This window comes from Agelaius tricolor, unplaced genomic scaffold (assembly GCF_023055355.1).
Source record: "Agelaius tricolor isolate 1412-34295 unplaced genomic scaffold, bAgeTri1.0.p SCAF_8, whole genome shotgun sequence".
NCBI classification, from domain to species: domain Eukaryota; kingdom Metazoa; phylum Chordata; class Aves; order Passeriformes; family Icteridae; genus Agelaius; species Agelaius tricolor.
In genome coordinates, this window is record NW_027269268.1 from 5,316,710 (window position 1) to 5,333,545 (window position 16,836).

The window sequence follows — 16,836 nt, forward strand, 5'->3', positions numbered from 1 at the left end:
AACTGCAGGTTTGTGGCTTGGCTATATAGAGCTCATTTATGAATCTTCTGAGGTGCCCAGCCCATGTTTAGTGGGGCAAGGTTCAATAGAGCAACTCGCTCTGAAAGGTTTGTGAGCAAAATTCACAGGATCAGCCACCTGAGAAGTACCTAGAGGTCGTTAAATCCACCCTTATGCTTCTAATTTGTTGGGAGGTTTTTGTTTCCCTCTGCTCCTGAACTGTCTGCCATACATCCTGGGCTTGAGTCTGTTTTTTCAAACATTATACGAAAGAAAAGTGACAGCTTCTAATGACTGTTTCTTAGAGACTGGGAGGATTCAGCCAGTTGCTCTAAAGCATGTTCACATTGAAAGTGCTGGCAACATACATGCCTGGGTGTGTACATGTGTGCACATGCATATATAGTGTCTGTGACCAAATCTAAGAAGAAATAGACTTATTTACTTTTCAAGATTTTGCATTGTTGATACAAATTGTAATAGTAACTGCAGAATCAATCAAATTTTGAAAGGTCAAAATTCTTGATTTGAGATGTTGTCAGAGATTATGACCTTTACTTAAAAACCACTGGAATGTGGCAGCTGCACAGACGTTTTGGGAGGTGGTATAAATGGTTTGAGTAAAAATATTTATGCAAGCCCAGATCTTATACCTCTTTTGCAGAGAAGTCTCTCATGAAGGGTCTGAGAAACTATCCCTTTAAATACAGCTCCATGATCACTAATAACACTCAGTACCAGTATTGCTGGTGCTGCTCTACATGGACAGATTAATGATATTATGCTGAGTTTATCTTTTTAAATTTACAACCCCAAATGTAATTTGATTGATGCTAACTTAGTAACTAATGGAGTCAATTGGTCCCACTATTACTCTGTGTCTTTGTAAAACCATCTCCTCTTTTTCAAGTGAAAAAAGAGGTTGATTTTACCACTGCTTTACTGCTTTGTTGGTGTCTCACATATCATCATTCATTGTGAAGCAAAATTATTCCCTGCTGCTTAAAAACTCATCTAAACCTTTTGAAAACTACACGATAGCATTGCCCAAGAAACATCCTTTGGAGTTTAAATGCTTTGTAGAATGCTATGAATGAGCTAATTGTATGGTAATACAAAAATAACTTTGTGATTTTTTAAAATGCCAGCACTTTTGAAGAGGGCAGTGAATAAACTATGAGCAAAAATATAAAACTATTTAAAGAGCTTTATAACATTTGCTTATTACCCTTTCTCTGCCTTGACCGGGAGAATAATGTTTTTTCCTTTAAATGTGCCAGTTGTACAATTCTTCTTTTTTATTGTATCCATATATGTTTGATTATAAAGAGAAGTACAAAAACCCCACAGTTCCTGTAGTAGGGAAATGTCTAATAGGAGCAATAATGTTGGGTTTGAGTGGGACTTCTTTGCAAATTCATCAGAAATTCATCCTGCCTGTGGTCCAACTCCCTGTCTTGCAAAGAACTAGACTTCAAACTGAGGTTTCAGAACTGTTATTAGGTTAAAATAAAATCAGTCGCTGGAAGTTTTTCTTCATCTTTGGGCACTTTAGGTGTCTTCTCTTGATAGCTACTCTAGTGATACTTGCATTTACTAATGCCTTTTGTAGGAAAGGGTAGTAATTGATTTAAGTCTCTCCCTCCAGAAAATATAAATTAGAGGGGGAGAGAGAGGGAGGGGAAACCAGCTTTGGTTGGTTTTACTGCACATCTGACTTTCAGTAAATATGCAGCTAGAGTGCTGCTGCTGTACTACACAGGTAGGAGTACAACACTCCTGTATGCAAACAGGAGCATTGATGTGACTTGTAAGCAACATGAACTCAAAGAGCAAGGAAACAGAAGGTGCTTCAGTGATGGAAAGCAGAGATTTTGGGAATAGATTGTAACCAAGATTGCTTTTATTCTTTTTTCACTGAAGGTGATTTTGCAACTCCTCGAGCTGTTCTGACAGGACATGACTATGAGATCACCTGTGCTGCCATTTGTGCTGAGCTTGGTCTGGTAATAAGTGGTTCAAAAGGTAAGGTAGTCTTATCATTTCTTTCTGTTTGTGAAGCTATAATCCTAATGCCAAGAGGAATATGGTTTCAGGTGGTAGAATTTATAAACTTTATGGTGGTTTTATTTCTAACCATTTTTTTAGTTGCTGTGGAATTTGAAACCACTTTTTAAACACTTTGAAACTGAGGATTGTCCCAACGTTTATAATAAGAGAAAACCACATCAGTTTCCCTCCTGATTGCTATTTCTGTTTGTTTATCCAGTGTGCAATTGCATGTAGCATAGTTGGATACAGCCTTTGAGGGCCAGGATAGTGAAGAGTGGCTGTAATGGATAAATTCTCAAAAAGGGGAAGCAAAAATTAATTTTGAGAGAAAGAGAATGTTTGTTTGATGAAGGGTGTGTATAAACTACTGGTAATTCTGTTCAGGCTTTTTCAGCTTGGCTGCAGAACCTCTAATATGCTCCATTTGTATTCTCAAAGACCTGCTTTTAGCAGGCAAATTATAAAGAGTGATGTTGGTTCTGTGGATATTCTATATCATTTTCTTATTGCTTAATGATATGATTTTTAAATTAAATTCACAATTATTTTTAAACTGTAAATTTCTTGGAATTAGTATCTTTCTACTTTAGTGTTTCTAAAATAGCTACTCAGAGACACTTCTTCAGAGTTGGGTGTACTCATGGTCTGTACCTGTGGGCATTTCTGCATTATGCACGTGAACTCGTGTGGCTTATGTGCAAAGCAAGTATTTGTCAGAATGTGTTGAAAAAGCAAATAGTTAGTGGGTTGTGTATGGCTTACAATCTTAATATGAAAACATACACTTGTAGAATAGCTACGTATGTAAATTCATTACTCTTACTCTGTGTGTCTGTGTTCTGATAATCTCCTTTCAAGGTTTAGTATGTTTAATTGTTCAAAATTAAATAATCTCAAAATTAACTCTCAAAATTAGCTACTACCTGCTTTAAAAGAAAATCCACAGAAGGCAATCTAGGTATTTATACCTTAATGCAAAGCTTTCAAGGGATAAGCTGTTTATCTTAGTGTCTGGTACCCTTAAAGTCATAGGCAATTCACCTAAACATGGTAACAACTATTATAAAGTAATATAATAGTGATTATTTTAGTAGAATTCATTACTTGATTTTTGAAAAATGACGTCTTTAATTGAGCATATGAATCAATAACCTGAGATCCTATTCTGTCTCACTAGAAGGACCATGTCTCATACATTCTATGAATGGAGATCTACTGAGGACGTTAGAAGGTCCTGAAAGATTACAAGGTCCCGAAAGCTGCCTGAGACCAAAACTTATTCAAGCTTCCAGAGAAGGCCACTGTGTCATATATTATGAAAATGGCCTCTTCTGTGTGTTCAGTGTGAATGGGAGACTGCAGGCCACGATGGAAACAGATGACAAGATAAGGGTGAGTGTCCTCAAGTGTGTGCTAACTGCCAGCTGCATGGGGAAAAGCTGTCAATGCTGGAGTTGGGTGGAGACTCTTTCTATAGCCAGACCATGAATATGTGGTACCAGACCATAGCATAGCAGCATTCCGAAAAAATTTAAGGGGACCATGTGCTCTTAATAACATTAGGAAGTGTTTTAGCTGTAAAGTAACTCTATTCATAAAGTAAGGAATACTGTGTAGGCATTTTCTTGAGTTGGAGAATATAAATATTACTAATTGCTGACCAGCAGAGGCTGTGCTGCATCTTTGCTTTTCAGTCTGAAGGCAGGAGGTCGGTGACATGCTATTTTGGATGTTAGTTTTCCCCTTTCTTTTGGCATCTCTGACTGCATTCCAGCATCCTGGTTCAGCTAGCATGTGTTGTGCTGAGTTCCAGGAAGTTTATTAGGGATATGTCTATACTTCAACTCTTTTAGCCCTTTGGCATTTGTGAAGTGGGCAGCAGAGTTCCACATCTTCAGCTGCAGGAGACCTGGAGCAAGTCCAAAACTATGCAGGAGGCATTTTAAGCCTATGGCTTTATAAAAATTATTTTATAATATAAAATGAAGGTCTCTTGACAGGTCCTGTGTAATAGTACCTATGAAACAGAGCAGAAGCTGCCAGCTGTACTGCAGTACCACACCTCCAAGCTGATTTTTGTAATCTGATGGAAGATCCCCGGAACTCAGCTGCTGGGATTTCCAATGTTCTCTTGAGTTGAAAACTCTAAAAGTTTTTCCTTTATTTGGATTACACATGTCAGGAAGAAAATCCCTCTCTATGGAATATTAATCCCAATATTTCCGAGTGGGACGTGCCTGGCCTTGTCTGACCCTTGCTGCTGGACCAAAGACGGCAGCTGTGGTGTTTCACCCCAGAGATACCTTTGGCCGGCTGGGTGCTGCAGCTGGGCACTCAGAACAAATCCAGGCATAGTCGGAACTCAGTTTACCTCTGGTGGAAAAGGTTCAGGCGATGGTGAAGAGAAAGGAGAGGATTCTATCGAAGAGTTTTAACCCAGAGTTTTATTCCAGGATGACAGACCTCTGAATCTTGTAACAGCTCCCAGCAGAAACCCGGCCGCATGGTCTCGTCTCCTTTTAAGCCCAGGAACAGGGGGAGGGGAAGGGACAGGTGAGGGACCAACCAGGTGTGAGGAGAGGAAGGCTCAAGGAATATAGAAGCTTGGACAGGCCAATGAGCCCGGACCTGAGGGGCATCTTTTGAACTTCTGCCAACCACACCACGACCCTGCTGGAATGTTAAGATTGAGGGACAGCTCTTAGCAGGAGGGCAAAGGGGAAAGGAGAGGTTGGCACACCTGAGGGGTTGGGATAGGTGAAAGAGGAAATGGCATCACAGTGCAACATCTCTCTGCCATCATGTTTGTTTTACAGAATTATTGGCATTCCTTCAGCTGCTGTGCAAAGCTGTGAGCTCTTCTTTCCATGCTAAAGATAGAAGAATGTGTCAATGTATTATAAAGAGTTTTGATCTCCCTTATTTGCACTTTATAGTTTGTATGGAACTGCTTCATTAGCACTGAAGTTTCTGTACAGTTCAGTATGTTTCACTTAAAATCTTTTAAAACTTCTATAATGTACTATGCTCTGCTAATCCAGAATCCCTATGTCATCCATTCAGAATGTCTGCTATGCTGGTGGTGGAATATGCAGAAATAACTCTCTGTGTAGGTCCCTTTTCCATAGTGAGAGTGCGGTCTAGTGGGATTAGGGGACATTTGACTTCTGTGTTTTGTGGCAGCCACAGGTGCAGGTTTGAGGCTGGGGAAGTGAAGTAAAAATGTATATATTTCTGTTCCCAGACATTTTTTCCAAATTAATGTAGATTTTTGCATCAATTCCCTGAAATTGTACCTTTGGCCGTCCTTTTACAAACACTTCTGAGATTTTCAGCCTACCCTTCATCCCAGAGTTCTTTCCATAAAGCAAGACCATATCACAGTGTTTTCTCTTTTTACATTAATAATGTTGATAATCTGTCACTTTCAGTTGTGATTATGTTGTCAGCTAGGCCAGCAAATCTGTAAAATATCTAGAAATCCCTTGTCGGCTAAAACAATTTCTGTAGTGTTTCAGTCAGTACCCACAGCTTTAGGAATGTTGCTGGAAGCAATTGAAGTTCTGCTCTCTGTGGGCCAGAATTATGTTTGTAGAGGGGTTTGGGGTTTATTTTGTTTTGTTTTGTTTTCTTTCCGTCCCAGTGGTCCGAGCTGAGCTTTACGCTTAAACAACCTACAGCGTCTCTGCCAGTGCTTCTGCACTACATCATCGCTGAAGGAGAGTGGCAACTGCATGATTAAAGTGGGGCATTTAAAATTAATAGCACCTACCCATGGGCTGTGCTGACAAACTCTCCTCATTGGCATTTGCTTGGGGAGGATAGAAAAGGGAAGGAAAAAGGTCATAAGTGTGGAATTTGTAATATAACAGCTTCGGTTTTCCTGTGTCATTATGGGCTGGTATTTCAGGACGTTATTGGTAAAACTAGCAGTTTTCAATAGTGACGCTGGGATAAACATTCTCATTTTCTTTCTTGTATTCTTTTGCTAGAAAACTGCCATAAAAAATTCAGAACCTCTGGGGAAATTCAGGGTCTAATCAATGCCTTCCACCTGTTTTTGTTTTAAATACTGTATTGCTCAGTGAAGCTTACGCATATCACAGTACATATACCATGAAGTGTTTAGATATCTTAATGAATACCTTTAACTCTAAATAGTCTGCTTGTTCTAAGAGGTAAAGTTATTTTATCCTAAACCAAGACTGTATGCTGTTTCACCCAGAGGAACCAATTTATTTTCCTTCCTGAGTCTGTTTTGAAATGTGGAAGTACCCACAAGACTCCTGCTGCTGTAAGCCAGGGCTGTCACAGTGTCAGCTCTGCCTTTTTACAAAGCACTGCCTTTCAAAAACCTGAAACGTTAAAAGGGATTTCTGAAAAGTTTTGAGACTTTCCAGGGAAATACAAGTCAGAAATGCAGCTTTTAGAACATTGCTGAAATTGTGCACTTTGGGGATTATTTGAGAGTCTGAAGCTCGTGTTGTGAGAAAGATTAGTTGCAGGGTTGTTTCAGTTTCATACCTAGCAGAATTGCAGATAAACTACACTGGGGAAAAGCAGAACAGTAAAATTGATTCATGTCACCTTCCATACCAGCTGGAGTATTTGGAAGTAAAAGCATCCTTTCGTTTGTTAAATCTTGAAGGGCATATCATGAAACTGAAGTGTTGACAGGGTCACCTTTTTCTTCCATTCATTCCTTCATCCCTTCATTCATTCTTTCATTCCTTCTTATATATATTTTTTTTTTATTTATAAAAAATAAAAATTAAATAAATCAACATCTTGTCTTCATGACAAGCCAATGACTTAGTAAAATTGCATAGGCATTAGTAAGGGTTCAAAGCTTGTACTTTATTTAATCAAAAGATCACAAAACCTACTGCATGTTGCAGGTAGTGGAAGAGTTAAAGATTAATGGCTTTAATTTGCCTTTTAATATAGCATTTCTTCAGTAAAAGCCTCAAGTATAAAATTCAAGTGAACCATGACCGTAAGGTTAATGGATTTTCATCAGCTGAATTTTATAAGTGTAGCAAATAATTATTTGTCACGGTCTTCATTGCAATTTGGAAATACCCTTAGGAGGCTGCTATTGTTATAGAGAAGAAAACTACCCCATATTGATTTTTGCTTCTAATGAATAATCTCTTTAATACTTCTGTGGTTAGTTAGATCTTGTGATCATCCACTCAGTGCACACTAGTTCTAGATAATTTTAAGTCTTACCAGTTTATTTTCTGCCCCTTTCTTACTCTACTCTTCTAAGACAGTCTCTAAATTAGAGTTTTCAAGCTCCTTTTCAAGTGCCTGTGCTTTCAAGATGCTTAGCACAGTTCTGATAGCAACAATCACAGAAGCAATTAATGGTTGGAACATTTATTTTTGTGGGGAGGGGAAGAAGCTTCAACTCCGAATACTCAATTCTAATCTTCGTTAGTGTTCTGTTTTCCATACTTAGCTGTGGTTGGAAAAACTCTACAAGTTCTGCTTTATTGTGTCTAAATTTATATGTATGTCTTGTCATCTTAGTTCAAAACGTGGCTGGAATAGGTTTATCATCTTTTCTTTTTTGCTCAGTGTTATATTTTGTTTAGAGTATATGTTTGTGTTACATTTTGTTTAGACTATATGTTTGTGTTTCAATTACACTCCTTTTTAAGTTATTGTGCGAAATAAAATTCCAGCGATGTGATCTATTCTGACTCCTTGGGAGTTGTTGCAGTAAACACTCAAAATTTATAACATAATATAGAGGCTCTATCTTAATCTAAGTGTCGCACATCATATAATTCTTACAGGATGTATTTGGCATCGCAGTAATAGAGTGCAGCAATACAAAAAATACAGATGTGCAATATGTCTGACTTCAGTTACTGCTGCTCACAAAGCAGTATCTTACACACACTGTATATTTTGGTTTCTAGGCTTGTCAGCAGTCTGTATAAACACTTCAGTGTTGCATGAATGCAACATCTTTGTGTTTTAGTTTCTCTGATTTTTTCATGGTGCGTGTGCTGTAAATTCTGTATGTTAAGAAAAGTCCCAAACTGGTTTTCCCTGAGGTATGTAAAAAGTTTTGCATATTTGCAAACCTGTATAAGCAGAGACTGCAAACGCCAAAATAATTACAGATTTCAGTAGAGAGATGTTTGCAAAATCCTGTCTTCAGTTCTTTCTACTGTTTCCTAAATTTAAATCTCTGAGCTGGAATTTTGCTTGTAGACTATTATCTTGAGGCAAAGTCCTTGCCTCGACAATGTTTTAGTCAAAATGAATCAACTTGTTTGTAGAGAGTGTGTTTATGGAATTTATAAGCCACTGCTGTGAACATCCTCCATTCTTACATCATTCTCTTGAGAAGTTGGGCCAGCTGAAATTTATCACAAATTAATCCTGATGTGAAGGGTGTGTAGTGCATTGAAAGGCTGCCCAAATTTAGCTGATTCACAAACTGTAGGCTAAATACATTTGTAGATAATAATTAGTATCTGTATTCTGTACTGAACATCTGTAGGCCATGGATGCAGTTTTTCCCTGCAACCAATCATCCCTCACAAAGAGGTGCATAGCAAGAAAAGATCATCCCTCACAAAAGATCCATGGCAAGAAATGTGATGGTTGTGATCCTGGGCAGGGAAAGGGAAGAACTGATAAGGAAGCAGAGGAGAAGGAAGAGCAGAATAGAGGACAGGCTCTTTCTGTGTTGAGGATTGTGGATAAATCTAAAAGCAGAGAGCAGAGAAGGTAAAACAGAAGTCAAGCTGGGGAGCAAAAATCAGAAAGAGAGTGGAGAAGAGGCATCTGAAAACAGGGAAAGAGCATAGGAAAAGGCTTGGGCTTACTTGGCATTAGTAGTCATGGTACAATATGTAGTTTCAAGGGTCTTGATCTTGCTGGTGACTCGTGCTGATGTCATTCCACATGACAGAACCTGTTCAACTTTCTGGTTTTGTTTCTTTGGAAAATGCTTCAGACCTTTCAGTTTTCCTAGACAGTTGGAGGATGAGGCTATAAAATCAGGGCCTGATATCCTCGACTGCTTACATTTCTTTTCTTCACAACAGCAGGGCAGGAGCCTCCTTTCAGATGAAGTTTTTATCCTCCTCAGGGTTTCTGTAGTAGTAATTACTGAGACCCATATGGAAAAAATGCTCACACACTGTGAGAAAAGTCAGTCATGGAGTCTTCCAAGGGTTCCTGTTGGGAATCAGCTTTATTCAATGCTTTCTGAGGTGGGGAATGCTGAAAGTTTACGGAGTGATGAAGGCAATGCCTGAGATGAATAGAGAACTCTTATTCAGGAAACTCCACAATATGAGAATGTGATGTATTCACTGAAACTGGTAGGATCATCTCCAAACATGGAATAAACCTGTAATACTGTAATTACCTGTAATTACTTCTGCCAATTTCTTGCCACCCTCAGAAGGCATCAGCAGGTGTAAGAGCTGTAATGAGGGATGCGGGACTCCAGGCAGCTCTTCAAAATGCAGTTTATTACATCTAAGAGGTTACAGCAGTCCAGGGTCATTGGTGACAGAGCTGTGCCTACAGCTGTCAGCCCCAGCTGCAGGCAGGCCTGGAGACCCTTTGGTTTTGGTTACAGTGCATTATATACTTTTCTTTGCTGAGCATATTAGTACCAAAGAACCAATCTATACCCTAACTATTATCTATAGCCTATCATAACTACTATAATTACCATATTCATGTTACTATTCTCCAATCACTAAAAGTTTGTACATTACAATTTAAGCTAGTTTTCTTGCAGTGGAAAATTCTGAGACTTTTTTTCTACTTGCAACATCATCAGACTTGTTTGCCTGTGCTATCTTTCTGCTTGGTAAAAACATCTTGTTTGAGGTGGGTTTATTCTTTGCTCTAAGTCATAAAAATCCCTTCTAACTAACACACCCTTTGCCTTCTTAGTTATCCAGTAAGACTGGTTCAGCAATTCTTTTCTGTATCAAAACTTGCTTCCATCTCTATTTCATTCTCAGGTTCTACATTCAAAAATCTTTCTGCCAAGCATACATGTTTGCGAGACTTTCTTGTCAAACTTTCATCCTTCCCAACAAGCAGGCTCAAAAAAAGATTAAGAAAATTCATGGGCAGCATTTCCATAAATAGACACTAGAGGGAACTTTCTGATCTTCCTAATCCAGTGATTTTGGGTGCTGTGGTGCATGGGGGGCGAGGGCTGTGTGCTGACCAGGCTGGCAGCATTTCCTGCTGCCATTTTTGGAGATAGACCTTTGGGCTAGATGGATCATGGTTTCTCACCCCATAAATTAGCACTTGCTCTGATAAAATTTCAAGTTCAATTCTCTTAAGACCCATTTTGGCCTATTTACACTGGGAAAATCTTTCTTTTAAGAAAGATTTCTCCTGAATCCTGTCAATTTAATATCTGGTAGTATCATCTGGTATAGTCTTCAGGTAAAAAAGGAAAATTATTATTTTGGGTATTCAGTATGTATCTTGATTTTTTCCCAATAGCACACAAAAAATACTAAAATAGATTGAAGAATCCTGTTTGAAGAAGTCTTGACTCTGAAAACCAATGATATCCCATCTTTCATCATGATCTGGTTCCCAAATAAAGATTTCAAATACAGATTTGCCATCAGTCCCCATGATGCATACAAAACAGGGTATATGCCATTGAATTTTTCAGAGGCAGTTTCAGGATGGATGATAAAAGCGAACACAATCTCTCTTAAGAAAGGTGGATCATTATTTTATTAATCCAGTGCAGGAATCTAAAGTGCAGGTCTAAATTAATTTTAGTGATTCGTATACCAGTTCAGTTCCTGTCAACATTCAGCTTCTGCTAGGCTGGTATTAAAGACCCTTGGGGGAATGTCAGGTGCTATATTTTAATGCCAGTGTTGCTGCATCTTGTAAATCTAGCTAATTAGAAGAGTAAATTTCTTTAGCTGACCTCATATGGGATCTTTGGAACATGGAATAAATCACAGGTCGGGTGAGACTTAACTAGTGACATCTAATGTATAGGAGATTTGTGCATAAGAGCATTAATTCTCTTGCTGGGTAAAATAACATAATAATGTTGCTTCCCAAAAGCTTGTGTTGACATCAAAGTCTCCCTGGACATTCAGCTATCAATAGGAAACCTTTTATTGAAAGGAAAAGTTGGGAAGTACAAGACACACACATTTATCTGACCAATCTCCCTGTGCTTTGCCCCAGGCCATTCAGCTGAGTCGGGATGGACAGTATCTGCTCACAGGGGGAGACAACGGCGTTGTCATGGTCTGGCAGGTGTGGGACCTCAAGCGGCTCTTTGCTTACCCAGGCTGCGATGCTGGAATCCGATCCATGGCCCTGTCCTATGACCAAAGGTGAGACCAAGTCTGGACTAGAGTATTGGGGAATACATATTTACAATTAAATTGTGCTTTTGTCGTTGTTCTAATTGTGATTTTCTGTGGGTTACAGATCCCAGTGATTATCTTGAGAATTCTGTGCTGGCAAAAGTTTTTTTTATTAACATGTTATATTTAGGGCAGATAATCTTTTTCAGGATTTCAGCTCTTTGGGGAGTGAAGAGAGATCCAAGAAATCTTTCTTTGGCAGACTTTCAAGATAGGCTGAGTTATTGATTTGCACCAATGTACAGTGTGGGTCACATGGAGGTGGAAGGTTACATGTGTGCTTTCATCTCTCTTCTTTCCCTTTCAAGACGAATCACATTCCTCATTCCAGACTTTAGTGTTAAAAATAGAACAGTTGGAATAGGTGCACAAGAAGGTTCTCTCCACACATCCATATATTTGCCAAATCAAAGTGTCATTCTCAGTTCTAGAACAGTTATTTTATCCATATACAGCGTGACCCTTTCTGAACAATCCTCCTGCTGAAGGTGACCAGTTAAAATTTTTACTGCAGTTTCACACTGCACTTTCCAATGCAGCTGTACTTGACAATACTTCAGTGCTTTTATCACAAAAATATTGTTTGTTTATAAGATGGATGTTTCCCATTTCATCTGTACACCTTTAGCTTTCAGGCTAGGATTTTATTTGCTGTGGTGTATTTACTAAATGGTGTTTCTGTGTACTTTTCAAGCAGATTTGTCTCCTAAATCCCTTACGGATGTCTACATTATGCAGTAAAGCATGTTGCTGAGGCTCTTAGCCTTCCACTTACTGAAATCCATACTGAATGTTTTAAAAATTTTTATCTGTGTTTCTAAAACTTACACAAAATCAACTTTAAAAAATCCAAACCAGTAAAACCTGTGAACTTCAATGAAACACTGAACAGCTTCTTGAGAAGCATAATTAGAGAATATTGGCATTTCGGATAAGGTGGCTTTCCATTAAAAAGAAGCCCTTGCTGTTCAATGTATTACATTGTTAAATGTAATCAAAAACTGTTTTTTAGTAATGTAATCAAAATGTAAATGTAAATGTAATAAAAAAATTTTAGACCTTGTAAATTTTGCATTTTGAGAAATTTTAGTTAATGACATGTTAATGAACTGAAATTTATTATGGACATAGAGAAATTTATCCATGGCCTCAAGTTAAGAACCTATGCACTGTGGGTTGGAAGACAAGGAAGAGATTTACTCAGAGTATTTTACTGAGTAATTACTGATTAATTACAGGTAATTACTCAGTTATTTAAAAGACATTTTAATGTAATAGAAAAACAATAAAAATTGTACTGTTGGCATGAAATAGGTGATCCTACCAAAATGCAATGTTTTGATGATCTCATACTTATTCTTCATTTTGAAGAAAAGATTTGCAGCCTTTTACTCTGAATTTTTTAATTCTAAGGCTTTATTCCCCCAAAATGCCAGGATTTTATACATCCTTATAGTTGTGATTTTTGTAATGTTTTAATGAGACTGTAGAGAAAATGATCCAGAGACTGATTGTGTACTGTGTGAGGGCCATGGCTTTTCAAACACATCTAAATGATCTCCAGTAGCAGGCCAAGGGTAAGGAATTCAGAAAGAAAGAGTGTCTCAGTGGGAAAGCCTGGGATTGCTTTCAGGAGCTTCCAAAACAATCAAAGACTTCAGTTTTGGTATTTCCAACTGAAGGCTTGTGCCCACACCCAATTCCTTCATGCAGATGTGCTGAAATTGGGGGAGTTGAAACTGAAGTGAACACTACTCCTGGCCTTCCTTCCCTTTGCTGCTACACCAGGGCTTCATACCCTCTGCAATACCCCCCCAAAAACCTGCCAAGAAGTAATCCTGGGGCATCCCAAGTGGCCTTGCAGGACAGGAATGCTGGGGAGCAGTTCTGTTGTCCAGCTCTCAGGAGCAGCTTTAGGCTGACCACACGTGCATTGTGTGTTTTCTGACCAGTGAATCTGCTTCCCTCAGGTGTATAATGACTGGAATGGCGTCCGGGAGCATCGTGGTTTTTTACAATGATTTCAATCGCTGGCACCACGAGTACCAAACCAGGTACTGACCATCCCAGAGGCCGGGACAAGCACTGACAGGAGCAGCTGTGGCCAGGGGGGAGCTGCACACAGCACTGCCTCCCTCAGGGTCGGGCCGCCACACGGCTCCTTATAAATACTTCTATTACATCTGAATGTAACTTCAATTTGCTGGAAGAAGCAACCTATTTTTTAAAGTTAATTGCTATTTTTGTAGACCTCGCTTGACTTTTTTGGGGGAAGGGCAAAGAAGCAGAAAACCAGCTGCTGGGTTCTGTAGTTAAAAAAAAAATCTATATTTTTAGTCACAATGAGAAGTCTATTTTGATCCCTGTATGTAAACAAAACCTAAAGTAAACATGGTTAAAACTCACATTCTAGCTATATAACGAAGAAACAAATGTTCCATCTAAAGCTTTATCTACAACCTTGAGGAAAATATGATTTTAACATAACGGAAATTAATTATGGTATTGGCGGAATTTTAATCTGTGCTATCTGTACCACACTTTGTCTCGTACTTTTCCAAATGATTGTACTACATCAGCACTGAAGTTTCTGGGAATCAAGGGGTAATATTTAAATTATGGTTAATGTAATTTTAAACTTTGCAAATCATTTCCATCAATGTTACTCTTCAAGCATGTTTCTAGGCCTAGACAATTAGTTCTTTTTTAGTTGTATGTTTAGGGCGGTTACGAGAGAAATCTGCAACGGAGTTTGTGTTACATCAAGTGTGAATCCTTTTTAGTTTCTACCTGGCATCTCCTTCAAAGCACACCAAAATGTGGATTGTTCCTCCAAATCAGAAAGGCTCGTTTTAAGGCTTCAAACCAGAAGCCCACAGAGGCAGGTGTTCTTTAGCAGGGGCAAGTTCCAAAGCACATTGCTGCTGGTTGACTGTGAAAGCAGGGAGGCAGCAGGAGCTTGCTGGTGCACAGCCCCTATACAGCAGCAGAAGCACAAGATTTGCAGGCCACTTTTTCTTTCTTTTTTGTCAGAATGTGCCCCTGCAATACTGTAGCACATCATATTCCTTTTCTGCCTAGAGCAACAATGTCTTTCGTATTTTGCTACCACCAAATCCAGTCAGATCCTGCCTAGTCATATTAAATTACCTCTTTCTTTTAGGAAATGAAAAATAATTTATACTAAGGAACAATAAGTTATTTTGGTGTTGCATAAATCTACTTTTCTACAAGATTGCTGTGCAGAACTCTGTGAAAATATTTGTGAAAAGAACTGTTATTGTTTTGTAAGTCTGTATTGCATAAAATCTCCTTTGTATGTTGTGATCTCTGAGTTGAAATTTACATTCCATATCTGTATTGATGCATACATTTCTCTAGCTGCCTACTAGAGCAGTTCTTGGTTTTTCTAAGCATTTAACTACTCTCTCTTTCAGTAAAGATTTGGAATGAGAAAATTCAGTTTGAGTGAATAAATTAAATAAAATCACATTTGTAATTGAGACCTTCAGTGGAGTACTGGGTTCTTGTGATTCAGGATATGTTCCTAACAGAGGAAAGGGGTGCTGTGGCTGATGTATTTAATGTACTTTTGGCGTGTATGAAATGGTGTTTTCTGTGCTTTCTGCATTTTCATACCAGAGTGATTGTGATGTATCAGTAGTTACATTTTCATGTTTTGTGTAGCACAAGGATGGGGATTAAGGAAAGGCTGTAGTGGGCCGTGTCTGTTGGAAGTGCCTGGTATACTGAATATTTGTTATGCAAAACTGGTATCTCACATTTCCTGAAGTTCAACAACATTCACAGCCTTGTATCAGCAGAGTTTGAGGGGAAATTGGAATGGTCTTGAACTTAAATTTGAGTTTGTCTCAAATTTAACCAGGGGTGGTTTTTCCTAGACTGGGTTGGAGGGAAAACAAATAAGAAAAAGGGTGTATTTTGCCAAATGGAAATCCTGAAAGTCTTCTCTTTATGAGGAAACAATAACTGATAGAAATAATAGCTCCTGATCTTGGAGCCAAAATATTTCATGGGGAGTTGATTTGGTAGGTTGCTTGTTTGAGAAGGGGCTCTACTGGATCAGGAAATGCTTTCCCAGACTGGAAGCACAGCTGTAGCTGTGTGTGCTGTCCTGAGCTGCACCTAACCCTCCTTGGGAAGCAGCAGCTGCTGCAGTGTGGTGTTTTGCCTTTGGAGTGCTGCAGCCTTTCTGTGGGAAAGGACACCTTCACCTTCTCCTCCGTGAGCAGGCCTGCCAAGACACCTCTGTTCTGGACTTCTCGGGTGAGTAGGACATCCCTTCCTTCCACAGGTGAACCCAAACACCTTGGACACCACCCTGGGGCCCAGGTGTGCACTTGGGATCTCAGCTTTGGCTGAAGTAGTCCCACCTCATGCTGTTTGTGATGAGATGAAAACAGGGTTAAATTTCCAGCTACTCAGGTACTTGTTACTCTCTTCAGGGCAGCGCCTGTGTCCCATGGATCACCTGAAAGCTGTCAGCAGGTGCCAGCAGCTGGGCCTCATTTGGCTGGTGTTGGCAGAATATTCCTCAAGAGAGGGACAGACCTCTCTCCCCCAATGCATTTATGCAGAATATTTTTTATGTGACAGTCTGGCCTTTCTTTTGCCCTGGTGTTCAAACAGAGCTGCTGCCAGCTGTGGTTATGGGAAGTGCTCTGCAGCAGTGCTGCTTGGTTGGGATGTGCAGTACTTGGCAAATGTAGCTTGAAATCCCTTGTATTTTCTATCAGTAAATTGCTGATGGAAATGCTGTAGGATCTGGCAAGAGAAGATGGGGTGGTCAGAGTGGGGGTTTCTCTGCAGGAAGTTTGTGCTGTGGTGCTACTGCAGGCAGAGCTAAATGAATGCTCAGACTTGAGAATATTTCTGCAGTTGTTGGCTCTGTTGTGCTGTCTACACCTGAAGGCAAGCTGGGTACGGATCTGTTGTTTCTTGCCCTGACATCCCCTTGGTAGGCCCTCACTTCTCTGAGCACTTTGTTCCTGTTAAACATCCCAAAGAGCTGATCTGATACCAAGGTAATGGGAAGTGAATTTTATTGCAGCTTTAGTCAGGCCATAATTGTTTTTAGTTGTATTGAATAAGAATGGCCTAGGTAAGGTGACTATCTAGATTGTAGTTTTTCCACTTTATGTCCTAAATTTCATATTCATAGAGTGTGCTTATGGTATGTATGGCATACTTCTTTTTTCTTTCTCCCAGAAGTAATTCAAGGGGAATAACAGATCACTATATTGTTGTTGAGAAACTGGGTTTATCCTCATTAAATAGAACCAGAGATGGGCCATTCTGAGAGTGCTGCTCTAAGCCAGTGAGACCTCTCCCATACAGGGTTAGGGTGTTTGTGTAACAC

At 39.3% G+C, this 16,836-nt stretch overlaps 1 protein-coding gene across 2 annotated transcripts in view; it reads left to right on the forward strand.

Annotated features, from left to right (window-relative positions):
• LRBA (LPS responsive beige-like anchor protein) overlaps positions 1-14,959 on the forward strand; it is a 370,517-nt gene extending 355,558 nt beyond the window's left edge. For both annotated transcript variants that reach the window (XM_071431464.1, XM_071431465.1), the window contains 4 exons: positions 1,924-2,025; positions 3,230-3,444; positions 11,272-11,423; positions 13,427-14,959. In XM_071431464.1, coding sequence (XP_071287565.1) covers positions 1,924-2,025; positions 3,230-3,444; positions 11,272-11,423; positions 13,427-13,517 — 560 coding nt within the window. In that variant the 3' untranslated portion in view covers positions 13,518-14,959. The remainder of the gene's footprint in view (positions 1-1,923; positions 2,026-3,229; positions 3,445-11,271; positions 11,424-13,426) is intronic.
• The last annotated feature ends 1,877 nt before the right edge of the window (positions 14,960-16,836 follow it).